This window comes from Otolemur garnettii, unplaced genomic scaffold, assembly GCF_000181295.1.
Source record: "Otolemur garnettii isolate 467f Iridium unplaced genomic scaffold, OtoGar3 scaffold00016, whole genome shotgun sequence".
Lineage (NCBI taxonomy): Eukaryota > Metazoa > Chordata > Mammalia > Primates > Galagidae > Otolemur > Otolemur garnettii.
This window is the reverse complement of record NW_003852411.1, coordinates 12,770,785-12,797,460: the sequence shown is the minus strand read 5'-3', so window position 1 is coordinate 12,797,460 and position 26,676 is coordinate 12,770,785. Positions and strand designations below refer to the sequence as shown.

Below are 26,676 nucleotides of genomic sequence, written 5' to 3'. Positions count from 1 at the left end.
TCAAATCAACAGTGGTCCTGCAGTAACTGCCCAGTCAGGACTCAAAAGGATCAGACCCAGATCGCATCAGCCTGAGACAGGAGTGCATGGAGGCCTACGGGGAGAGCATCTACATTTTAAGTAGACTTTTTCTTTCTAAATTGTTCCCTTACCTAGCTTCAGCCTAGAGACGGTCTGCAATAGCTGCCGTTTAGCTAACACCTTGAATCAGTGAGATCCCGTGCTGATCTGGAATATATCTCAACATAATTAAGTCTTAGGATCACAAAACTTGGTGCACCAACGAATGGGAGTATCTTACTCATTAATGACCAGGTGTGTTCCTACCAGGATCCACTGACACACATCATCTTTTTGTGTGGTCAAGTAAATCTAGTAACAGCAGAGGAGCAGCATGGCTTTTAAATAGAATATTCTTTTAATTCTTAAAGATGCTGGTTTGCGTCTTGTAATGTGGTGTGTGGATTACAGTACTTAGACAACGTACACGTTTATTTTTAAGAAAAGACATTTATGTTTTAATTCTAATCTAAGGACCATCCCTATTCTAAGTTTACAATTTATTTGAGTAAGTCTTAATACTTTGTAAAACATAAATAACCTATACCTGAAGCCCTTTGCAATATTCACTTTTTTTCTAATTTGAAAATAACTTATTTGTATGTCAAACATTAGAGCTGAGTGTAAACATGAATGTCAGCCACCTTTTAGTTTTATAAACTTGCTTTTAGCTTCCATTAACAAGCAGATTTCCTTATCTACCATGAGCACAAATAAGAGAAAATATCCTTCTTAAAAAAATTGTTACAAATATTTATTAAAAAGTGCAATTCAAGTTAGCTGGGCAAGCACATCATTGTAAATCACAAAAAGGGGTGGGGGATGGGAAGCCCACAGTAAAAGCACAAGAAATAAAAACAAAACATGGGAAAAGAAAGGTTAACAAAAAAAAAAGTTAGTGCGCTGAGGAATGCACCCAAAAAGACAAGGAAATGCCAAGTCAAAGCTGGAACTCTATCCAGGTGTTGCTGTTCTTTCCAAGTGCAAGAGAAGGTGCTGAGGAGAGACCAGCAGCCTCCATGCAGAGTTCCAGCTCTGGGTCCAGATGCCACTTTTTAATATCAGATTATTCACCAGGGAAGCTATAAAAATATCCTATATATAATACATGTACACATTTGAGGCAAATGAAAAGTCATCAGAAGCTTGAAGTTTAGTGTTTCAGCCGTTTCAGCTACTTACACTCAATTAAAGCATCATTTGAATTTGGATTGGCTCAGTTATTCGAATGGATGATAAAATCAAGTTCTCACATCAGGGAAGAAGAACCAAGTTCACCTACCCTCACCAATTACACACGGGGTAAGAGAAATCTGGTCCAGAGCTAGCTTTTTTGTCATTATGGTTTCTGAGTAAATGTAATAAATGTATTACCCACTCCCAATCCCATCCCCGCAAAGTAGAGTGCCACAGGAATAAAATAACTATCAATGAGGATAACCCAGTATCCTAATTCGTTCAAGTGTGCTGCTGAGCCATTCAGCCACTGTAAGAACCACCCTATAAATGCCATCTGCACTGAGGGGAGGGGCCCTGATAGAGCACCATGAAGTCAGCCAGGCTCACGCTCTGACCTTCGGTGCCATCAGCCACCCTTCCCCAGGGTGTGTTAGTGCAGAATCCTGCTGCTCTTTTTTAATTGCTCACATCAATTAAAGCCACCCAAACCCCAAGGTGTTTCATTATTTTCTATTAATTATTCCTAGTATAAAAAATGCACCTGGAAAACCAATTTTATCTCATCATTTATCCCTGAAAAATCAAACGCTGCATGTTCTGTCACAAACTGTTTCTGAGCCTCTGTTCTCAATAGTAATCAGCTCTCAGGGGCTTAGAAATGCTACAGCAATGGGAAATGAAACATACCTAGAAGCTGGCATTCCCCACAGGTTGTTTTGATGGGACAGCAGTGCACTGTCCAAGCAGGGGGAGGGTGTGAGCAGAAGAAAAGAGCTGCCAAGGATGCATGGAATGAGCAACAGCACACCAGTGGAATCTACGTTTTCTGGATTGTTCAGGGTCCCTCCTCAGGGAATGAGGTCCAGGGAGGCAAAGCAGTGGCTAGTTGTCCTCACATAGGCCAGGTGGCACTGGGCTTCTGTTGTCCAGCCAGCACCAGGAGGGCAGTCATCTGTTTGCTCTTCCCACCGGTCCTTCCAGCTGGGACAGAGGAGCTGTCTCACTTGTGGGGTCACACAGAGCAAAGTCAGTGCAGCAGTATGTTTCCAGGAGAGGAATGTGAGTAGACAGTAGCGTCGCGTGTGGTCGCTTCTCCTCCTCCCTCAGCTCGTGTGCAGGAGGAACTTGCTCCCTCGGGCCCTGCTATCACAGCACTAGGAAGAGGATCAGCACGACCAGCAGCACTGCAAACAGGACGGCTATGGCGCACCACTGGCGCCGATCTGGAAGGCAGGGCAGCAAGATGTGAGGATTAGCTCTCCCAGGGATTCCACATTCCCCAAGATACAGTTACACAGAATTAAGGTGACACGTCTGAAGCAGAAAAGTGTAGCTGCACTGTGGGGAGGGAGCCCTGGTAGAGCAACATGCGGTCAGCAAGGCTCACACTCTGACCTCCAGTGCCATCACCATCCCTTCCCTAAGGTGTGTTAGTACAGGATCAGGGACAGAACGTGCAAGGGACAGGGGCAGAAATCTTGAACTTGCCCAGGTGCCTGCTCCTCTAATGCTGCTCTGCTCTTGGCCTACACTTCATGCACACTCACAACTCTGCCAGTCCCCTGGGAATGTGCTTCATAGTAAGTACGAGCTTTTTGTCTCTGGCTTTAATTAAAACCTGAGCATGTGCGCTTTCTACTGGTGTTAGCATGTCCCTGAAAAAGGTGTTGGCATTGGTACGGCAGATCAAAGTCAAGTCTGTACCTAAGTCAAGTCATTTAATTTAACAATAATCACGTTCTTTTCTCAAAGAGGACAATGAGAGGAGGAGAAGGAGATGAAAGCTATTGCTGGTCACTTCAGGAAATAAACTGCTGAAAAACTCTCCAGTGAGAGAGCATGATTAATTTCACACCATACCTAGTCAAATAAGAAGTAAGATTACTTACCCAGTAGCCAGGTAAAGTAATTTAGACAGCTCATTTGTAAATGAAAGCAGAATGTCTTTTCTGAAACTTTCTGCCCTACCAACAACTTAAAACAGCAGGCAAAAAATGGCTAGAGTCCATCCAAATGGCCAAGAGCAGGGAGGGTCTGTGGGATAGAAGGCCAGAAAGAGCCCTCTTCCAGCTCACAATCCTGATTGTGGTCCTGTAAACTCAATGGCTGCCTTGTGGGGCTGTTGTTTTGAGAATTACAACAGCACAAACACTGTCACACACAAACTGTGCGGTGCCAAAGCCTGATGCAAAGAGGATTCCGTCAATGTTACGATGTGTCCTTAATTTGGGGACATACAGAAAGAACAAGCAGTCTTTCCATAGATGAGCCCTGGTGTCTTCCACAAAAGATCAGGCTAATAGAAGAATTTACTAGCCTAAGAAAATGCAGTTCAACTCCTAGGAATGAGTTCCACTTCAGTATAAATATACAGGCATACTGATTCTCAAAAGGTTTGATTCTAAGAAAACAGACTGTAAAACTGTCACACAGAAAAACGTACTTAAAGTTATTTTAAACATAATGGATATTAAAGTCTTAGAACCAGATGAGAGAACTGCCACCAAATTATAATAAATGAAGTGTAGCTTAAATGTTGACCACCTTGGTTTACCTCAGACATGCCAGAAACTCATTTAGAAATTAATAAATCGGGTAAGGACACAGACCCCAAGTATATTCTTTCCTTTTCTGAAGTCGGACTGTTCCAAAGGGACTGGGGAGGCAGTTTGCCTACCAAAGGTAAGACTTTTAACCTGTTTAACTACCACTTCAATGGCAAAGAAAACCTGAATATGTAGCATGTTTGAATTTATTTAAACCTGTTAGATTTCTAATTTCTGATCCAGCATGGTAAGAGCTTAGACATTGCCACTCTGTCCTAATAAAGTAAAAAGCTAAACAAACTGAAAAAGTAACTCTTCGTAGATCTGTCAAAGAGATGAGGTGCAGAGGGAAGCTGCACCCCTAGACTGGGAGAAACCTACAGGCTATACAGAGAGCCACAATTCACCAAGACAGAAACCTGTCAAATAGATGAGGTCACAGGGAAGCTGCACCCCAGACCTGGAGAAACCTACAGGTTATACAGAGAGCCACAATTCACCAAGACAGAAACCCAGAGCAGCAAGCTCTCAGGAACCAGCGCCAGGGCAGGGGGACTGCCCGGCAAACGACAAGCTGCTGAAGGCTCAGTGTGGACAAATCAGAGATTAAAAAACACTCCAGGGGGACCCATCAAAGGTGCCCTTCACATTTTAGTGAGTTTTACCTCCAGGAGCTCAAGCAAGAGAAAAATTCCCTCATACTTCTGGCAGGTGGAGGGGAGAAAAAAATAAACATTTTGAAATATGCCAGAACACTCTGTTCTAAAAGTTTACCCTCAGGAGAAACCAACCAGAGCCTAACATCCTGGGGTTTTATCAGGCCCTAACTGATCTTGAGAAAGGGAAATAAATACCCAACTCCAGCCCACTCTACCATCCTGCCCACCCCCGCCCCCAGGAGTGAAAAAGCTGAGCAAAACTGGTGATGCTCACAGTCCGGGGCACAGGCTCAACAAAAGGCCGAAATCCAACCACAGGGGTACCATCCCCCCCCAGCCCCTCACCACCACATACTGAAGTATTTACCATAGTGTATCATGTTCATCCTTCAACACAAAACTCAAAGGGAAAAACAACAGTTTGAAGAGACTGAACCATCATCAGAACAAGAGTCTGTCAGACATGGCAGGAATTGGAAGTACCAGATGAGGAATTTTGAAAACTATGGTTAATATGTCATGGTCTTTAACGAAAAAAGTAGACAAGATGCAAGAATACATGGATGATGTAAGCAGAGAGAAACTCCAGGAAAGAATCAAAAATGCTAAAGACCAAAAACACTGTAACAAGAATGAAGACTGCCTTTAAGGAACTCATCAGGAGACTGGATGTGGCTGAGGACAGAATCTCTGAGCCTAAGGATATATCAATAGAAACCTGCAAACCTGGAAAGAAAAAAGAAATGAATAAAGAAAGGCCCAGAGTATCCAAGAAGTATGGTACAACTATAAGACTTACTATAACATTAATCAAACAGTGTGGAATTAATGGCACAGACAACTAGATCAGTGGAAAGGAGAGAGAGCCCAGAAATGAGCCTGCATACATAAAGTCAACTGATCTTTGACAAAGTATTATAGCAAAGGCAAGACAACAGAACAAAGACAGTCTTTTCAGCAGGTGGTACTGAAACAACTGGATGTCTACATGTAAAAAAAAAAAAAATCTAGACACAGATCTCACACCTTTCACAAAAATTAACTCAACACAGATCATAGACCTAAATGTAAAATGTTAAACTATAAAACTCCTAGAAGGTAATACAACAACTCCTGGTGGCAATGCAGAATGGTATAGCTACTTCAGAAGATGGTTTGGCAATTTCTTACAAAACTAAAACACTCTGACCATTGCCACCCAGCAGCTGCACTGCTTCTTACCTGAAGAACTAAAAACTTATGCCCATATAAAAATCTGCACATAGGGGCGGCGCCTGTGACTCAAAGGAGTAGGGTGCCGGCCCCATATGCCTGAGGTGCTGGGTTCAAACCCAGCCCAGGCCAAAAACTGCAAAAAAACAAAACAAAACAAAACTGCACATGGATGTTTATAGCAGCTTTATTCATAACTGCCAACACTTGGAAGCAACTAAGATGTCCTTCAGTAGGTGAATGGATAAACTATGGTCCATCCAGACAATGAAATATTATTCAATGCTAAAAGAGAAGTGCACTATCAAGCCATGAAAACGTAGAGGAAACTGTGAGAGGCCAGTCTGAAAAGGCTCCATGCTATATGATCCCAAATACATACATGGCTGGAAAGGCAAAAAAATTATGGAGACAGTAAAAAGATCAGTGGTTTCTAGGGGTGTATGAGGAGGAAAGGTTGAATAAGAGGAGCACAGATAATCTTTAGGGTGGAGAAACCAGTCTGTAGGATACTCTAATTGTGGATACACATCATTATACATTTGTCACAACTCTAGCAGGTACAGCACCAAGAATGAACCCTTATCACATGTACCCCCAAAATATGTACCAATGAAAAGAGAGAACCCTGGACATAAGAGAGTGGGACTGCCTGGTTCCAGCCCAGAACTTCTGTACTGTCAGCAACCAAAGAGAGAATTTAGTATGGGTGATATTGAGAAAGGCAAGAAGATTTTTGTTCAGAAGTGTGCCCAGTGCCCTACTGTGGAAAAGGGAGGCAAGCACAAGACTGGGCCAAAGCTCCCTTCTCTTTGGGCAGAAGAAAGGTTAGGCTGCTTCTGGCCTCTCTACACAGATGCCAACAAGAACAAAGCCATGACCCGGGGAGAGGACACACTGATGGAGTATTTGGAGAATCCCAAGAAGTACATCCCTGGAACAAAAATGATCTTCACTGGCATCAAGAAGAAGGGAGGACAGGCAGACTTGATAGCTAATCTCAAAATAGCTTCTAATGGGTGGATCTAGTCAGGAATCTCACCCCACCAGCCCCTTCCAGGTGGAGTAAAGCCACTTTAATTGCAAAAAACAACAAAAAAAGCTTCTAATGAGTAATAATTGGCCATTGCCTTATTACAAAAGAGAAAGATGTCATGGCTTTTTTTATGTGTACCATAATTTGATTGGTCTCATATACCAGAATTCAGATCATGAATGAGTGACGAATATTTTTGTTGGATAGTCCTGATTAAACTAAGACTGGCTTGTAATTAAATGAATCTGACCTGTTTTTTGGATTTTGATAGTGATTCCAGTTCAATAAATGGTATCACTATTTTCCCTTTCTGAGGATATGATTAGATTTAATTAGTGCTGTTCAACTTTTCACAAAGGTAGTAAATTGCTCTCCCCAAACCTATTGAAAATTGGTTTTATATTAAGATTTATGTAACTGGTTATGTGAATATATTTAAATGCTGAGGAAATCCCTTCACTGCCTCAGAACCAAATAAGACTCACTGGTGTTTTAATTGGTGTTCATTAGCCCATTAAAGGCCAGGGCTGAAGAGAAGGTAGTGATGTTTACTTTGTATTTTTCATCTTTACTATGCCAATCTAATTTCCCTGGGTCTACTAAAATGCTGTCTTTTATTTATTGAAAGGCATTTTAGTGTGGTTTATGTGTAGTGTCAAATAAAGAATATTTAACACTTACAGATAATCTATGAGTAAGGTCAAATGCCTTTAAAAGTCAGTATGTCAGAAAATAGCAAATTAGGGGTGGCGTTGTGTCTCAGTGAGTAGGGTGCCAGCCCCAGATATCCAGGGTGGTAGGTTCAGGCCCAGGCCTGGCTAAACTGCAACAGGAAAATAGCCAGGCATTCTGGCAAGCGCCTGTGGTCCCAGCTACTTGGGAGGCTGAGGCAAGAGAATCACCTAAGCCCAGAGGTTGCTGTGAGCTGTGACTCCATAGCACTCTATGAAGGGTGACAAAGTGAGACTCTGTCTCTAAAAAAATTGCAATTTAAACTTTTGAATTATTTACTACCTAAATCAGACTAAGTTATAATTTGGGATTGACTTTAAACAACTGTTTAGAAGCTGTAGAACTGTAGAACCACCACAGTAGAACAACTTTGTAAAACTGTAGAAAAACTGTGTAAAACGGAAGAGACATATACAAGTTTTAAAATTATGTATGATTGTAACATAAGACAAAAACAAAATCACACACACACAAGTAAATCCTAACTAAAACTAGGGCTTCGGGGATGGTGAGTGATGCGTCAGTGTAGGTTCACTGACATTAACAGACGCATGTACCACTGTGATGTGAGGCGTCACTGATGGGGGAGGTGACAAGTGTGGAAAGAGAGGGGGTGTAGTATACTCAATTTTGCCATGAACCTAAAAGTGCTATAAAAAGTAAAGTTTATTAATTAAAAAGGAAAGAAAAAAATGTTTACATGCACTTTTTACATACAATAGTTTAAAGCCACTCTCACTAACATGATTAGTTGATGCTCCGTAGGACAAAAACAGGTAAGTAACTGCCTCCTGCCCCACTGCCTCACTCAACCTCACACACACTCCTGCGTTGACTCCCTCCTCCCAGGCATCCCACCATTCTCAGTGCCAGAGTCCCAATAATGAACCAGATTTCCACTTTTTGGCTTTTCATCAGCCTCCTATCACCTCCAATCCCTTTTTCTTCTCCAAGTGCCTGAAACAGGGGTTTTCACCAAGGAGAAACACATTACCCAAGCTGGGCCAACTCAAGAACGCTCCTTTAAGACCGTTTCCTTTGAAGTGTTAAGTTGCTTCTATGAAGCAGGAACCAGGGAGCTGTTACCCTAGCAGACGTCTCCCCTGCACTTAAGACTTCCCAAACAGAAGGAATATAGGTACTAACCATAGGGGCTTCTGTGACTTTAACTGACAAGTTTTAAGCAGCTTCGCAAACTCAGGACTTGCCTCAAAAAGTCAGAGGGGAACAAAGGGAACTCCAATATAGTTTATTTCTCTCTCTCTCAAAATATTTCTTACCCTAAAGACAAAAGATGAATTGAATACCGGAAAATAAGGAGGAAAAAAACTTGGTATCTACTCAAAAATATATACTTCTCTGGGTAGGAGAATAATGCAATTAATGTCTCTCTTGAATCATTCAAAAAAGTAAATGTGGGCTAGGGGCCCATAGCTCACTGGTTAGGGCGCCGGCCACATGCTCTGGGTCTGGTGGGTTTAAACTCAGCCCAGGCCTGCTAAACAAACAAACAAAAAAATAGCCAGGCATTGTGGCAGGCGCCTGTAGACCCAGCTATTAGGGAGGGATGCAAGAGAATCACTTGAGCCCAAGCGTTTGAGGGTGTTGTGAGCTATGATATCACAGCACTCTACCGAGGGTGACAAGGTGAGACGAGACTCTGTCTCAACTAAAAAAAAAAAAAAAAAAAGTAAATGTGGAGTCTTAGCTGGTTTCTGCCCACAAAGCAGCCCACCAAGGGAAGGGGTAGATATTCTGCCTCTCAAGAACTGTGGAACCTGTGTGTGTTCATTAATGCTTAAACTTTGGTGTGACTTGATACACTTCCTTTTGTATGTATAGGTTTGACTGAAAAGCAGTGAACTTTTGCAAAAAGTACAGAGGGGAACCCAGGTAAATACAAATCAAACTGGTCATCAAACTGAAGCAGATATCGCCACGCAGGAGGAGGTCCTCAGCAGGACTTTGGGTAGCAAGTGAAGATTAAAATGAAAACACAGGTGACTTGTCAGAAATGGAAGTGCCTTTCAGGCTAAGTGCTCTGCTTCTTGGCTCTTTTTCCTTATACAAATATAACCAAAGTTCATACTTTGCTTTCCAAACTTTCCTTTTGGAAGAAAGTAGAATAAAGCATAAGCAAGCCTCAGTGCTATTTATACACACTGAGCTGCTTATCACAATGCAAGTACTTTTCTAAATTATTCATACCCAGAATGCTGGGAAACAAAGACACAGTACATCTTTGTTCACTTACTCTTCCCCAAACAAAACTGGTGCTGAAGTAGCTCCTTGACTTTGTGACTACTACACACGAGAGAGAGAGAGGCCTGGTATTTAAACTGGTTATATAAGACTTTATTAAAGCTTTTGTTTTTTTAAAGCAGAGGGGTGGGGCGGATGAGCAGAAAACTGAGAGAATCAGAAAGAAGACTGCAAACCTTTCTCTGAGAGTGTGAAAGATGAACTAAACTGGCGCCTGCTTCCCCTACATGCAAAGCTTCAGGCAATGCACAGCTTACTAGAAGCAGAATGGTTATCTGCCCCTGGAGAGAAAGAAGGAAATAACTCTAAGTAGGAGCTTCCCTCTATTTTCTTTTTATTTATTTATTTTTTGCAGTTTTTGGCTGGGGCTGGGTTTGAACCTGCTACCTCCAGTATATGGGGCCAGCGCCCTATGAGGCACAGGCACCACCCAGCTTCCCTCTATTTTACGTATAATAGATCCTTTTCGTCTTTGGGCTATCTGTTGCCTTACCATTTTTTTCTTTCTTTTTTTTTTTTTGAGACAGAGTCTCACTATGTCACCCTCTAGAGAATCCTATAGTGTCACAGCTCACAGAAACCTAAAACTCTTGGGCTTAACCAATCCTCTTGCTTTAGCCTCCCAAGTAGCTGGGACTACAGGTACCCACCACAACACCAGGCTACTTTTTTGTTGTTGTTGCAGTTGTCATTGTTGTTTAGCTGGCCTGGACCAGGTTCGGACCTGCTACCCTTGGTGCATGTGGCTGACGCCATAACCACTGTGCTATGGACGCCAAGCCTTCACTATGGATTTAAAAATAACAATTTATATTAGATCTCCAAGGCCACTGTATTCTGAGGTAGCAGGTATTTTTCTATCAATGAAAGCTTGCTCAGGAGAAACAGTAACTGGCTTCCTAATTACTATCTTAAGTAAGTTTCCAATTTTGTCAAGGAGGTAAAAAATAATAATAATAATAAAAGGATTCTGTAATTGCAAAGAAAGTTTCTTCACTGGGATAAAACCACCAAACACAGTGGGGGGCAGCAAAAACCATCTTTACCCAATCCCAGGCTATGCAAGAAGTAGGTAAGGCTTCCACACACGTTTTCCATTCTCTGATCCTAAAGCGACACAGAGAAAGAAATGTTCCACAGGAAAGGATCTGTGTAGGCACAGCCGTGAGAGAATACCCCCAGCAGAGTGTCAAGAACTAAGTACAGATTGTTAAGCTGTAAACACCATACATACCACTGGTCATGTGGGACACCTTCGCCAGCTTCTTCATCACATTGTCCAGCCGAGACTGAGTGCTTTCCAACTCATGAGAAAAGTCATCCAACATACTGGGGAGAGGAGCAGACAAAGAAGGTGGCTGGTTAAGCACAAAGCTTTGGCAACACACTGGCCACGAATTAACAGGATCTAAGCCTCCATTTTAGCAAATACAAAATAGGCAACATGGGATTTAGGACCCTAATGTGTTATCCAAAATCCCTTGGATAAGGTGTGATTTTGATTTTGGAGTTCTGGGGATTTTACATTTTTCCATTCTAAGGCTTCAAAGTCCAGTGTGCTCTTTACACTTGCAGTACATCTCAATTCCAGCTGGCTACATTTCACTAACTCAATAGCCACACGTGGCTAGTGACTATTATAGTAGACAGCACTGGCCTAAGATTCATGTTTTTTTCCTTTTAATTTTTAAAATTAATTATTTGAGGTCAGAGTCTTGCTCTGTCACTCTGGGCATGGTGCAGTGGCGTCATCATAGCTCACTGCAACCTCAACGTCAGGGCTCAAGCAATCCACCTGCTGCAATCTCCCAAGTGACTGAGACTACAGGCATATACCACCATGACCAGCTAATTTTCCTATTTTTAGTAGAAATGGGATCTCACTCTTGCTTAGGCTGGTCTTAAACTCTTGAATTCAGGCAATCCATCTGTCTCAGCCCAGAGTGCTACAACTGTAGGTGAGAGCCATCGCATAGCCTTACGTTTTATTTTTATCAGGACTATACACATACGCAGTTTAAACAAATAGTTGTATAAGGCTTTTTATGAAAAAACATAATTGTTCTCTATTTCCTTGAAAGGTTCAACTCCTTATGCTATTTTCTTGGTGCTTTCTATTCACTCTGTTGCCCTGGGTAGAATGCCCTGGCATTGAATCTCACAGCAACTTCAAACTCTTGGGCTGTAGTGATCCTCTTGCCTCAGCCTCAGGAGTAGGGGGGACTTACAGGCACCCACCACAATGCCCAGTTAGTTTTTCTGTTTTTAGTATAGATAGGGTCTCACTCTTGAATTCCTGAGCTCAAGCAATCCACCTGTCTTGGCCTTCCGGAGTGCTGAAATTACGAACGTGAGCCTCCACGTCCAACTTTGCTTTCTACATTTCGGGAAGCAACACGCTTGTACCTTAGGATGCTGACTTTCACCTTTAGACTTTACCAATTAACTTAGCACTCAGAAAGTATAGGATTTAGCTCTCATCCCACTTTATTCCCCATCTCTGTGTCCTTCCTACTTACATTCCCTTTCTCCTCTGATACAAATGAGACATAATTTGATTATATTACTGTTGGCACTGACATTACTATGACTGACATTACTATGACACTCTTCATAGCAGAGGGGTTTGGGGTGTGCAGCACATTGCTTCTTGGTGTTTCCCTTTGGTGGCTGAGGATTCAACTTCTTCTAATCTGTTGAGCATCATCTATTCACTTTCTAGGATCTAATGTTATGGCTATTCTTTGTTATTCCATGCCACAGGCTTTACTCCTTTTTAAAAAACCCCTTTATTATTGTTCTTGTGGGCTTTGGAGGGGGAGCAGAGATCGGGGGCTGTGTTCAATTCACTATCACTAACTGAAAGTCTCACAGACTCTATCATCAACTACTCACCAACAGAGAAGCTCAGGTCATCAGTTCCTTCTCATCCCCAAACTGAAACTAAACTGGGTTCTGACCCATTTTAGATAGAAAGTAAGCATTTGTGCCTTGATCCCTGCCATTCCAGCTTTCTGCCTGGCTCTTCTCCAGGACATTATCTCGGTCATGGACAGATGGGCCTGACACCTGATCACACCTCCTCAGCACACTGACAAGGCCTTCCCTGGCCTGCTCTCTGTCTCTGGATGTCACCTTTCTGCTCCTATCTTCACAGGGTGTGTTCTTCCTCCTACACACGCTCTCCTCCCCTGCTCCCCCACACCGACTCTCACCTCACCTCACTACTCTACACATCCTTCCAGGACTTTAGGCTAAGGTAGAGCTTTCCAGGCAGCCTGCACCCGTGCTGCCACAACGGCCCTTCTGCTTCTCTGCTGTGACTTAATGACCTGCCTCCATTTACACAATGTCTGCTCTTCCCAGTAAGTGACAAACTCTTAGGATGGCAGAGACACTGTCTACTCTATTTGGTCCTATATCCCTAGGGTCTCCCAGAGGGCCTGATGGAGAACAGGTGCCCAGTGACAATTTATAATGAAAGAATGTGTAATAATAAACATAAGGATGAGATAGGAAATATCTGAAATATCATGGTGGACCATCTTACTTTTCTTCAGAAAAAATTGTGAAATGGTAAACGTACTGTGTGGTACTGTTTACTATTTTTGCCATCATACTTCAGAGTCAAAAGAGACTATTCTTAAGAAAAAACAAAGAAACCCAAGTTGTATTTTCTTATTTTTATTTATTAAGAAATTTTTTTTTGTTAATGGGAGATAAATTTTATCTATCCAAAAAATTTTGTTCGATGTTGTGGGAGAGTCACAGATGATAAAGTTAAATTAGCTTATGTCCTATTCTCTTTGGAACAAAAATCTCCAAAGATCACAGAGCCTTCTCTGTTTCAAAATCCCATTTGTAATTGTATTTCAAGTATCTGTGCAGAGGAATTTTTATCTGTCTTTGGAGGTGGTTAAAAATATTGTAATAATAACTTTCTCTAAACCCGTTGTAAATTTTATTAAATAGATCTGCTTCTTTTGGAGAAGCTGCTCTTTAAGACAGAATAAAAATGCAGCAGAAACTAAAACAGCTTCAGTTTACCAGCCGTGTAACTGCCAGGATTTCCAGGGTCGCATAGGATGGCTTTTCCCCTCAATTTCACTGCGCGAGAGGGCATCTCAATACTCACACTGCCTGCTCCTCCAGCTCCCCTCCGATGCGCTGGGACATGTTCTTCAGCACCCCGATGCTGCCAGAGACCAGCTCCAACTGCTCATCCTGCTGTTCCACGATCAACTGGTGCCAGAGAAATGGGAAATAAGCAATTAAAATCCGTCTTACCTGGTTCCAAGCCCAGCACTCTAGCAGCTGCTAGTTTCTTTGCCAACTTGGGACAATTCACATTCAGAAGCAAAGCCCAGAAATCAAAGGACCAGACCGTCGCCTCTGAGAGAACACACTGCTCAAAAGGCTGGATTGTCAAGCTACTGATATCTCCTGCTGATCCAACTTGTGAGCAGTCAGCGGGGCTTGAAACCGTCAGGAGAGATTTACTCCGCTTGGCTGAAGTCCAATGAGGGAACAGACAATGGCTGAAAGCACACGTGCAGATGACCACTGAGACACGGGGATGTTTGGGAGTAGACGCCCACTGCCAAGATCAAGGTCTCAATTCACAACAGACAGCCAGAGCTTAAATACAAGAGTCTGGCCAATCTCTGGATGTGGAAAAACTATGCACATGGAGTCTCTCTCTCTTTGCGCTCAAGGACAAACCAGAGGAGGCTGTGTGGCAGTAAGTTACCCCAAGGACAACTACTCACTGACAAGTATTTACTTTTAATTGTGTTGCATCCTCCTCACTTTTTACAGAAAAAAGTTTGCTTAATTTAATAGCAATTTAGGTAGACAGCTGGTTAAGCAGACATGCCATGGAAGAACACAAAATCTACATGTGCATAGAGACATGGTATTAAGAACCGATCGTTTCAATGGGCTGAAGACCCTTGAGTCCCCAGATACATCACCAGTAGCTTCTTTTTATTAATACGGCTGCACGTCAGCAACAACACAGACGTAACCAACTGCACTTTCCCTGTGTCCCATAACCTCCACCAAAGCAGTCATTTTCGTGTATCATGGAACCAACCAATAATTTTCAATGAAAAAAACAAGAGATATTTCTGAAAGTGGCGGCTTGTTAAAAATGAACAAAAACCTGAGTACACAAATGGTGGCTGGGGCAGTGGGTTTTTGTTTTCATTTTGAAAAGCCAACGGCCTTGCCTGTCAGTTTTAGATATCTGGTCTGCTTTTCCTAAGAGACCTAATTGAGCTTGAGGCACTCATGCTTTCAAGGTTTTAAAAACCTTTACATATGCAATTATTACACATTTAGATACAGTCAACTTCAGGACGAGCTCTGATTTAACTAGCTTGTCATCATACAACAAAAGCTGGTGGCTGGCAGAGTACATACAGGAGGCTCCCTTCCTCCTCCCACCCATCCTCAGCTGACTGCTCGCAGGGTACCTGTTGCTGTGCCTGCTGCTCCTCAATGAAATGGGAATTGGCTAACTGCAGCTCCCGGTCTAGGCGTCCGTATTTGTCTGTTGTTCCAGTGTTCCAGTTCTGGCTGCCACTGTCTCCCAGCAGCGCCTGTGTGAGCAGGGAGTCAGGAGAAACTAATGGTTAGTATTTCTGAATAAGTGATACATCAAGAGCATTTCTGAATAAGTGATACATCAAGAGTAAACTTAAGAGTTTTCACATTTCTCTTAATCCATTTTTCCCCTGGGTCAGGTCAGCTAGGCTTTAATGTAGTGGTGTGGCTGGTGCCTGTGTGATACAATTTAAGGAATGCTAGAAAGGGCCTTACTTGTCTTTAAGCTTTCCCAAGGGGCCTCATAAATGGACTCTGTCCCCTTAAAATGCAAATACATGTCTGTGCTAATAAACACCCATCTATATACTTCATTACAATGTAAAAACACTTGGTCTCTTGAAGAGATTTCCCTAGCACCTACGGAAGTTTACAAGTGACCTATACGTACTAATCAAACTGATTCCAAAGATCTAGAGCCCTTTTCTTGTCCTCTAATGTATGACACAAGGAAGTTTTGCCTTTGGGGGTCTAAGGATAGAAATCCCTGGTATGATAAGAGGTAAGTTCACAGCCTCTCACACACAGAAGGCATAAGAGCCATCAATGTCTGTTAAGTCTTACTCACAAATAAATTCAATACTTTTCAGTTGAACTACTATAAAAGACTACGGGCTTCCCAGACCATAACTAGGGTTACCTCATCTAGCAGAGACGACCACAAGGAATGCCTGACAATCTGAGCAAGTGCTGCCCTTACATCCACCAGTTCTCCACCAGGGCCCCCAGACACCAGGCTCAGGTTTCCCAAGTGTAAATTCAAGGGATTGAGGCCAAAAATGGGTAAGTGTGGGTATGTCTTCCTTTAAGATGAAAGGTCAGACAAGAATGTGGTTTTGACTAGATCCCCATAAGCCTTGAGTCAAAGTAACTGTTCACACCAGCCTTGCACCAAGAAGCAGAAGACATTATAGTGACTATGGTTCTTTTCCCTTTTAAAGTTGCCAAATCTCCTTACTTTTAATCTCCAGCACTATTAAAAGCTTGACTGATTACTTGGTTCTCTGAAAACTCTTCCCACAGCCCCACGCCCTTCTTCCACCCTGACAATGACTTCCTCAGCTGACTTTCAGGGGTGACCTGTCACAGGGCCAGCCTTCAGAGACTAAGATCGGGGAAGTGCAGGATGCAAAGCCCTGAGATCTGACGGGGTTTGTGAAGAGCTTCTCAGCAGCTCAGTTGTTAGAAGCTCTTCTTGAGAGAGCTTCCAATGGCCCATGGCTTCTGTCCAGTTAAGAGAGTGGATGGTAAGTATCTCTGGTGTAAAAATGACCCAAGGCTTTTTGTGGGTGGCTCTGCCTTGACCTGGTCTTAAGGCTGTCAAGATTGAAAATATTCTATTCCTTCTGATCCAAAGACTCTAAGGACCTCTATGAAGGACACTGGGGCCTACTGACAATTTTTTTTTTGAGTCAGAGAAAGGCTATTGTGTACTGTTAGGCTAAGGACAGAGAACTGGGACATAATCAGGGCCTTTATGCTCCTGGGGCCACAATTAGGGCTACTATTTTACATTTTCGATAGTCTACATTTAGTGGGATGAGTTATCTACATCTTATTGTTAAGTACCTTAGAGTTCATCAGTCTGACCAGGAGTCTGCCTTAATGGGAAAGAGGGCCCTGAGCACTAGAAGAGGTACCTATGTATGGGTGCCACAGAAAGATGTGCTGGGGAGGCAGGGAGCAGCACAGTACCTGCTACCTGCCCATTTGAGTTCCTGAAGAACCCTGGCCCTGATAGTCCTTGAAAATCTGTGACTCTACAACATTTCACTCATGGCCTAAAAAACAAAATTCTAAGCTGTACTTGGACAGGCACTGTATAAATGCCCAATTTATTTACATTAGCACAACTGTATTATTAGAGAATAAAACATTCAAATTAAGAATAACAGAGGATAGGTTACCCATTTCACTGTTATTAACTACTTCAGACACGGTCACTCACCTTCCTATACACTCAAGACTCAAAGGGAAGTCTGAACTAGTCACCTTGAGGCCATGTACTAGCTTCTTCAAGAGTTACAGCCACATGGACTGGGCTAGCTAAAAGCTTTTCCCAGCTGTACAGTCTGGACAAAGAGCCAAGTAGGGTAGATACAAAGGAAGAAAAAAAATCACAAAATAACTCAAAACCTGAAATTCAGGGGAAAAAACAGAAAAAGTAAGTAAGTGGTTTATAGAACCTCCCCCATCCTTCAATCTCTTATAATAACCTGTTTTCAAAATTAAGTGGCTCTACAAACATCCACTGGTATAAAGGAAGAATTTATGTTATTAAGTACCAATTGCTAGTTAGTAAAAATAGTGAGCTGATTTCTCAAGTTAACAGGCTATTAAAGAAATTATTGGTAACTTTCTGGAATCTAAATAGAATGAGGTTAAGATAAGCCATTTAAAGCAAATATTATCATAAAGCCTTTCTTACTCCTAAACAAAATGGATATCCTCAGAATTTAAGAAAACTATTTCTGTCCAAAAAAAAAAAAAAATCATCTAACAGTTTAGCAACAGGCAAAAAACCATTCTGCCACACTGTAAGAATTTAAATCAAATATCAATTTAAATTCAAGTTTAATTTCTAGATGACCATTGATTATTTTTTAAAAGGATTGTATTTTAACAACTAGAATGGAGTTTCTATTATACCAAAGTGTGTAATTTACTTAAAACAGAGATCTAATTTAACATATACAATGTTCCTCAAATGTCTTTCCATCAAATTTCAATTCTTAAATGTCTAGTGAGTTCTATGGGTAGGCAATGAAGTAACTGCTAGAGATTAAAAAAAAAAAGAGAGAGACACAATCCCTCCTCATTCTCAAGGAGCATGGGTCCAGCAGGGAGAAGGACAATAAGTGATTATAGTCCTTGGCAGAGAGCCTGGCACACAGAATGTGCTCAACAGGTGCAGAATAAACACATGAATAAAGTAGTCTGTGGTAAGTTTATAACGAGGCTAAGCAGAAGGTACTATGGGAGCCCAGAGCAGAGGACCAGAGGGGAAGGAAAGGGAGGGAGGGAGAAGTGGACAGCAGCACTCAGGGAGGAGGCTGCCTGGACTTTCACTCAACCCCCAGTGTCACTCCAGTCTTCTGCTTGATTACTTGATCCATGGATGGTCAGCATTTTAAGAATCCAAATTGTTGAGCCATATACATATATGTATATACATATTTGACTGATATTTATATTCTGTTGTTTTCTCACCTGTCTGTTTTTCCTTTCAGCTAAGGCCTGCACCGATGAAGTTGACATCTGATCTTTCATGTCCTAATGAGGCAGAAGACCAGAAAACAAATGAAAAATATCCTATTAAACAAAACCATGGTTAATAATACATATATTAGCAAAATACACATAATTTATTCACATTTCTTTGTAAACAAAAGGACAATTTTTTGGTTTTGTTTTCACTCAAAAATAAAGAAAATAAAAAGACATTCCCTTAAAAAGAGGTAACCTGGACATTAAATTTAAATAGGAGAAAAGAAAACTAACATTTACTGGATACCTACTATGGGCCAGAAACAGGGCTAAACACCTCCATCCAGTATTACTCAATTCTCACAATGACCCTGGGAAGGAGATTTTATTTCCATTTTAAGGTTGAGGAGACTTAGGTCCAGAGAGACTGATACTTTCTAAAAGTCATATAGCTAACAAATGAGGTACAAACATAAAAGCATGTGCTCAAAGGCTGGCATCTTTTAAAATAATTTGTAAAAAACTGTGCGCTTTAGTATAAAGTATATTTACCATTAATACTTTTGAGTACTGGTACAACAGGTCACTCATTTCTGAGGTGGATTCATGCCAAGTATAGACTATATCAGAATTTCTAGAGTGACATATAAAATCATTTTGTGTGAAAAAAATGAATATATTTATTACCTATTCTAAGCAAATATTATATATAAGCAATTTTGCTTATCATATTTAACCACAATCCAATGTACTCTAAAATGGTTTGAACTAAGTACATGATGACTGTAATACAAGTTTCTTAAAAAAAAAAAACCTGTCAAAATACTTTATGATTTTCTGTTGGCAAGTCGATAATTTTATACATGCACATGTTGAGGTATGAGACTTTCAGAATCTTCTTCCAAGCCCCATGACAAGTAAACAGTGGATCCGACAGTGCCACACAGCTTTTCTAATTCCTGCTGTGGTACGTCTGAGTAACAACCGCCTTGCTTCAACTTTCAAAGCACTCATTTCCTCACTTAGCAAATACTGATGTCTAATGTGTGCCGGGCACAGGGAAGCGAATGATACAAATGAGGCCCCTGCTCACATGGCAGTCACCTGAGGTACTATTGAAACTGCAGTTCTCTCAGAGGTCGTTATGAGAAGTGAAACAAGCCCGGCACAGGAAGACAAATATTGCACATTCTCATTCATATGTGGGAGCTTAAAAAGTGGACTTTATGAAAATGAGAATAAATAGGTGGTTATCTGAGGCTGGAAAGAGTGTTGAGGTGGGGCTGACAGCAGTTGACTAAAATGTACAAAAACACAGTTAGACCGAAGATACAAGACCTAGTGTACAACAAATCAGCAGGAAGACTATAGTTAACAATAATCAATTATATATTTCAAAAATACAGATTTAAGGTAACAGATTTCCCAATTACCTTGATTTGATCATTATACACTGTACACATTTATCAAAATATCACGTGAACCCTAAACATGTTGATCTATTAAGTATCAATAAAAACTTTATGAAAATATGTAAAAAAAAATTAAAAATAATGTAGCTATAGCTAGGTTCAGCAGCTCATGATATAATCTTAGACCTCTGGGAGGGCAGGTGGGAGACCACTTGAGGTCAGGAGTTCAACCTGGGCAACATAGTGAGACCTTGTCTCAGAAAAATTAGCCAGGTATAGTAGCACATGCCTATAGTCCCACCTACTTGGGAGGCTGAGGTGGGAGGATTGCTTGAGCCCAGGAGTTTGAAGTTATGGTGAGCTACAGTGAGCTATAATTGTGCCATTGCACTCCAGCCTATGTGACAAAGAAAGAGACTATCTCAAAAAAAAAAAAAAAAAAAAAATCCACATTAAAAAAAATGCAGTTCCCGTGGTCCCATCCAGACCTACTAAGTCAGAGTCTTGAATCAGACTCACAAATATCCCTGTGAGTCTTATACCTGAAATCTGAGAAGTTTTGGTTTACACAAAATCTAGAAGCCTCAGAAAGAGAGACTGACCATTATGGTAATCCTGGACTATAGGAATCCTTTCCTAGTTAACAATTAAAGATGACATTCTGATAGTCATTCAAACAATCACGTTTATTTAACATCTGAAATGTTCACTAAGGGGATAACACGTGCTTTTTAAAACACACAAGGCATTTTATAAAAGTATGAACACATTACTTGCATAATAAAAATATCAACACAAATGTGTGGGAAAGTGACATGTTAGCCTGTGAACATTCTACATAGAAGGTACCTGCTGCCAACAGTCGGGGTGAGGGTTGGAGGTGTGACTGCAGCAGAGCACAGGCAGGCTTCTAGGGGTGCGCTAACGCTCTGCAGTACTTCTGGATGCTTCAGTTTACAAATTCATCAGGCTGTACACTTAGGGTACGTGCACTTTCTGTATTGTTGTATTTTAATAAAAATGTTAAAGAATCAACTACTGCTCCCAAACAATGGATGGATGGTAAACTGGATCAACCCTTTAAAAATAAATTTGTCATTCAGTTATCAAGATTCTGAAAATACTCACTATCTTGACTCAACAGTTCCACTAAAAGGAATTTAAGGAAATAAAATATATACCTAAGAAATGTAAGGATGTACAAAGCAGTACTACTTATAAAATGAGAGAAAAGCAGACATAAGTAGAGTGTCCAAATAAAGGAAACACTGATGTCTAATGTATGCCAGACACAGAGAAATCTGCACTACACAGTCTTATGTACCAGGCATTATGCACTAAGCATAGTGCTTATGAGGAGCATTCAGTGAACAAAACCTGATTAAAAAACCACACAAATGATCAAGTACAAATAGATATACTAACAAGCAAAGAAGTGGGACTAAGAGAGAGCTTTCTCAACTATATCAGGACAGATGAAAACGATTGATAACACCTAGTGTTGGTGATGATGGTAAGAAATCTAGAAATCTGATATTTTATTAGAAATATAACTGGATGGCTCAGTGCCCATTGCACAGTGGTTACGGTGCCAGCCACATGCACCGAGGCTGGTGGGTTCGAGCCCAGCCCAGGCCTGCTAAACAATGACAACTGCAACAAGAAAATAGCTGGGCATTGTGGTGGGTGCCTGTAGTCCCAGCCACTTGGGAGGCTGAGGCAAGAGAATTGCTTAAACCCAAGAGTTAGAGGCTGCTGTGAGCTGTGATGCCACAGCACTCTACCGAGGGTGACATAGTGAGACTCTGTCTCAAAACAAACAAACAAAACACCTACAGCATATTGTCTTTTTGTGGCATCCTTTGAAAATATTAATATTTAAAATATGTATTCTCAATGACTTCTTCACTACTTACACAAATATCTGGGTATGCTCACAAAGATGGTCACTAAAGTATGGTTTGCAGTAGCCAAAAATTAACAATAACCAAGATATCTACTGGTAAATCAATGATAAAATGAATCCTAACAGAACCAGATTAGAGAAGAGGTTAAGGGCATGATCTTTCATGTCAAAGACCAAGATTCAATACTTAGTTGTTTTTTATTTATTTTTAAGAGTCTCACTCTGCTACACAGGCTGGAGTGAGGTGGCATGTTCATAGCTCACTGTAACCTCAAGCTCCTAGGCTCAAGCAATCCTCCCACCCCACCCTCCTTAGTGGCTGAGACTACAGTCATGTGCCACCATGTCTAGCTAATTTTTTCTTACTTTTTGTAGAGACAGAGTCTGACCGTGTGGTCCAGGCTAAACTCTTGGCCTCAACTGATCCTCCCACAGTGCTGGAATTATAGGCATGAACCACCATGTCTGGCCTAGTGGTGCTTTTTAATAGCTGTGCAAAGTTGGGCAAATTACCCAAATTCCCTAAGCGTCTATTTCTCTGTACATTTGGGATAATAGTACCTCATAGGGTCATGGTGGAGATTAATAGAGATAATACATAATGCATGACTAGCAGGAGCCAACAATACAGTAGGTACTAAATAAATGTTATCACAGAAAATACACAACTATTACAAAGGGTAATCTATTCGGCGCCCGTAGCTCAGTGGGTAGGGTGCTGGCCATATACACCAAGGCTGACGAGTTTGAGCCCAGCCTGGGCCAGCTAAACAGCAATGACAACTGCAACAAAAAAATAACCTGGCGTTGTGGTGGGCACCTGTAGTGCCAGCTACTTGGAAGGCTGAGGCAAGAGAATCGCTTAAGCCCAAGAGTTGGAGGTTGCTGTGAGCTGTGATGCTACAGCACTCTACCACGGGTGACATACTGACACTCTGTCTCAAAATAAATAAATAAATGAATGAATAATAAAGGGTAATCTAAATTCACTACTTATTCACTAACCAATGGCAGCTATATAGAACACTTAAAATGGGTTTAGGGCAAATGAGGTGCAATTGCATTTATTTTAATTAACTGAAATTTAAATTTAGTTACTAGAAAACTTTTAAGTATATTTAGGAAAAAATGGGCATATGAATCTACTTTTGCTACTATAAGTTCTATAAACTCTAAATACAGATCAAGTAATTCCAATGAAAAGGTTACACCTGAAATGAGATATGCTCAAAAGGAGAATATGTGCCAGATTTAAGAAATTTTATTACAAATAGTTCACTTGTTTCCTTCTACTTTTTAATGTGATTACTCCTAGAAAAACAAAAATGACATTAAGTGGCTCACATTATACTTCTATTGGACAGTGCTGCTCTACACAGATCCCTATCAATACAGGGCTATGTCTACAATATCTTTTTTTTTTTTTTATTTTTTTGGCCAGGGCCAGGTTTGAACCCACCACCTCTGGTATGTGGGGCCGGAGCCCTACTCCTTTGAGCCACAGGCACCAACCCACAATATACTTCTTCATAGGAAAAAATGACAGAATACCAGCCGTTTAAGAGTGTGTGGATTTCAATGTACATACAATGACTTGGAAAAATGTACAAAACTATTGACTGGAAGCAGAAAATGGAGGTGCATTTTCACCTTTCTTACACATCAACATAATTTGAATTTTAAAATAAGTACAAATTATTCTTAATTAAAAAATTAAAAATGCTACAGTTAAAAAAATGCTACAATTGTATAATAGTTGTACAGGATCACAACTATGTAAAAATACCTCCGTTGGCTCGGCACCTGTAGCACAGTGAGTAGGACGCCAGCCACATACACCAAGGCTGCCAGGTTCGTGCCTGGCCTGGGCCTGCTAAACAATGACAGCTGCAACCAAAAAAATTGCCAGGTGTTGTGGCGAGTGTCTGTAGTCCCAGCTACTTGGGAGGCTGAGGCAAGAGAATTGTTTAAGCCCAAGAGTTGGAGGTTGCTGTGAGCTGTGACGCCATAGCACCAAGCGCAACATAGTGAGACTCTGTCTCAGAAAACAAAAACAAAAAAAACCCCTTTGTACACAGAGAGAAAAATACAACAAAGTTTTGTGTTTGTGTATTATTCCTAGTTTTTTCCTCTTGAAATTTTTTCAAATTTTAAGGAACCTGCATTATTGAAATGAAATATAATTTTTTTTTTTTTTGAGACAGAGTCTCAAGTTGTTACCATGGGTAGAATGCCATGGCGTCACAGCTCACTCAACTTCAATCGCTTGGCTTTAAGTGATTCCCTTGCCTTAGCCTCTCAAGTAGCTGGGACCACAGGTGGCCTGCCATAACGCCTGGCTTTTGTTGTTGTTGCAGTTGTCATTGCTGTTTTTGTTGACCAGGGCCAGGTTCAAACCTGCCAGACTGGGTGTATGTGGCCGGTGCCCTACCCACTGAGTTAGGGGAGCTGCCCACGAAATATAAATTTAAAATTTCCAGTTTTCTGCTTAATGAAAAACATGCAGGTGTGTGTCTGCATGCACATGTGTGTATGTGTACACATGAGCGTTAGCCCTGATGTGGTAGATTCTTGCACACCTGTGTAGTAGGCATCTTCTAAGTGACCACCACCACAGGTAAAGAGCTATGGCTTTCACTTCTAAGATGGTATTTTATCTGAATAGGTTAAAAAGTACCAGATACCATACAACAGATCACCTTCCTATCAGGATTTGGGATTTTAAACTATGCTACTCAACAGTGTTAAACATTGTGTAACAACCACTCGTGCCAAAACATAATTACTCATCTTTCTAACATATGCAGTTTAGAACCAGCAGTCAAGAAGCAGTTAGTCCCAATAAAATATGGTTTATCTGCTAAAAGAACAAATATCCTAGTTATTTATGCTCCTGTTTCCATTTCACATTGTCTTCTAAGCTAAATATATGTGGCATCATAAATCTCAGGGCTTCCCACTCTCAGGTCTCACCTCCAAATGTCATCTGTGTCTACAATGGATACCATGACCTCTTGGATTAACCAAAGCCATTTCTATCATTACTTATAATTGACCATAAACAATTCTTGCATTGAAAGAGGCTGGTTTTTCAGGGGTGGGAGGGAACAGTTTTGATTTTAACTTAGAAAGTTAGAGAATGGAGGATCACTTCATTGATGAAATAGATCCAGAAAGGCTAACTGACTTACCATGATTATAATTTCATAAAGTCACAGCTCAGCCTAGAACTGAAGTTTCTTTCATTGTTATTCTGCCATATACTGCAAAACCTTCCATATTAAAGTAAAACCAAAGTCACTTCTAGGTATATTTCTGAAACATAAATATTTCACATGCGAAAATCTTTTTGATGAACAGTTGACTACACAGATGTGAAAATAATTACCTCAAAAATACCAAGGCTATTCACACAAAAACTAGAATATTTTGCTTTCTTTAGTAAAAACTACTAGCAAAACTCAATAAAAACTGCACAAACTGGTTGGGCCCCGTGGCTCACTTGAGCTCACAAGTTCAAACCAGCCTGAGAAAGAGAGAAACGCTGTTTCTATTAAAAATAGAAAAATTAGCCAGGTATTGTGGTGGGCACCTATAGTCCCAGCTACTCAGGAGGCTGAGGCAGGAGGATCACCTGAACCCAGGAGTTTGGGTTTGTTGTGAGCTAGGCCGATGCCATGGCATGCTAGCCTGGGGCAGCTGAGCAAGACTGTCTCAGAAAACAAAACAACTACACAAACATAAAACATGCTTGGAAAAATAAACACAACAAGACTGTTTTTCTTTTTTGAGACAGAGTCTCACTATGTCACCCTGGGTAGAGTACCGTGGCAACACAGCTCATAGCAACCTCAAACTCTTGGGCTTAAGTGATTCTCTTGCCTCAGCCTCCCAAGTAGCAAATATCCTACCACAACGCCCACCAGGCTATTTTGTTGTTGTTGTTTAGCTGGCTGGACTGGGTTCGAACCTGCCAGCCTCAGGGTATGTGGCCAGTGCCCTATGCACACAACACGACTCTTTAAAACAGGGAGGCTTATGTTACTAAAGGAATAACCAATAGATATTTATCAAAAAGAAACACAGGAGAGAGATTTACTTTTTAATGTAGAAGCAATAAACAATAAAAACAAAAATGTAGAGAGTATTACTGACTCACTTAAGGAGAAAGCACTGTTTCAAAAATAAAGATAAAACTCTAGAGCAACATTAAATTAAATTTTGGAGCACAATCATATTAACAGAGGAGCTAACACAAACGTGCACCAATTCCTAATCTGAATTCGGTCTTCTCTTAGTTCCCAAATCTCAATGACATCTATCAGTATCCTATACCCAGAGCCCAGAGATTACTAAGTACACTTGTTAGCTCAGTGCAAGTAATACTGAACCAACGCAGGTGGGTTTTTGTTTTATTTTTAAGCAAGTGTAGTATTATTGCTACTTCCTTCTCTTCTATAGGACTTTCAACTACAATTTATTAAAATCAGATTGACAAAAGCTCAGTTAGGTACTGCAAATGACCCCCCCAAAGGGTCATAAACTAAAACAAGAATGATTAAAAACCCTAAAATATTCAGTTGGATCCCATTGTTGAGCATGGTTTAGATCCCAAATCTAAGAAGGAACAGCAACATTTTTATTTATTGACTTGATTTTGAATACTTCTTTTTAAGAATATACTTTAAAAAGCTTTTCAGATATTAGAAAATAAACTTTGGATTCTACTTTCAATTATACCAACTAACTTAACTTTCACTGACCTGTGAATTTCAATTTACAAAATTCCCAAGTCCTACCTTACAGAAAGAACAAATATAATGATTAAGGTCAAGAATATATACATCTTTGCAAGGTA

At 40.9% G+C, this 26,676-nt stretch overlaps 1 protein-coding gene across 1 annotated transcript in view; it reads right to left on the bottom strand.

Annotated features, from left to right (window-relative positions):
* Positions 1-736: 736 nt before the first annotated feature.
* STX6 (syntaxin 6) overlaps positions 737-26,676 on the bottom strand; it is a 47,557-nt gene continuing 21,617 nt past the window's right edge. Inside the window, exons 4-8 of the mRNA XM_003785652.3 lie at positions 18,504-18,566; positions 15,164-15,289; positions 13,822-13,928; positions 10,921-11,015; positions 737-2,462 (exon numbers count right to left, since the gene is read on the bottom strand). Coding sequence (XP_003785700.1) covers positions 2,386-2,462; positions 10,921-11,015; positions 13,822-13,928; positions 15,164-15,289; positions 18,504-18,566 — 468 coding nt within the window. The 3' untranslated portion in view covers positions 737-2,385. The remainder of the gene's footprint in view (positions 2,463-10,920; positions 11,016-13,821; positions 13,929-15,163; positions 15,290-18,503; positions 18,567-26,676) is intronic.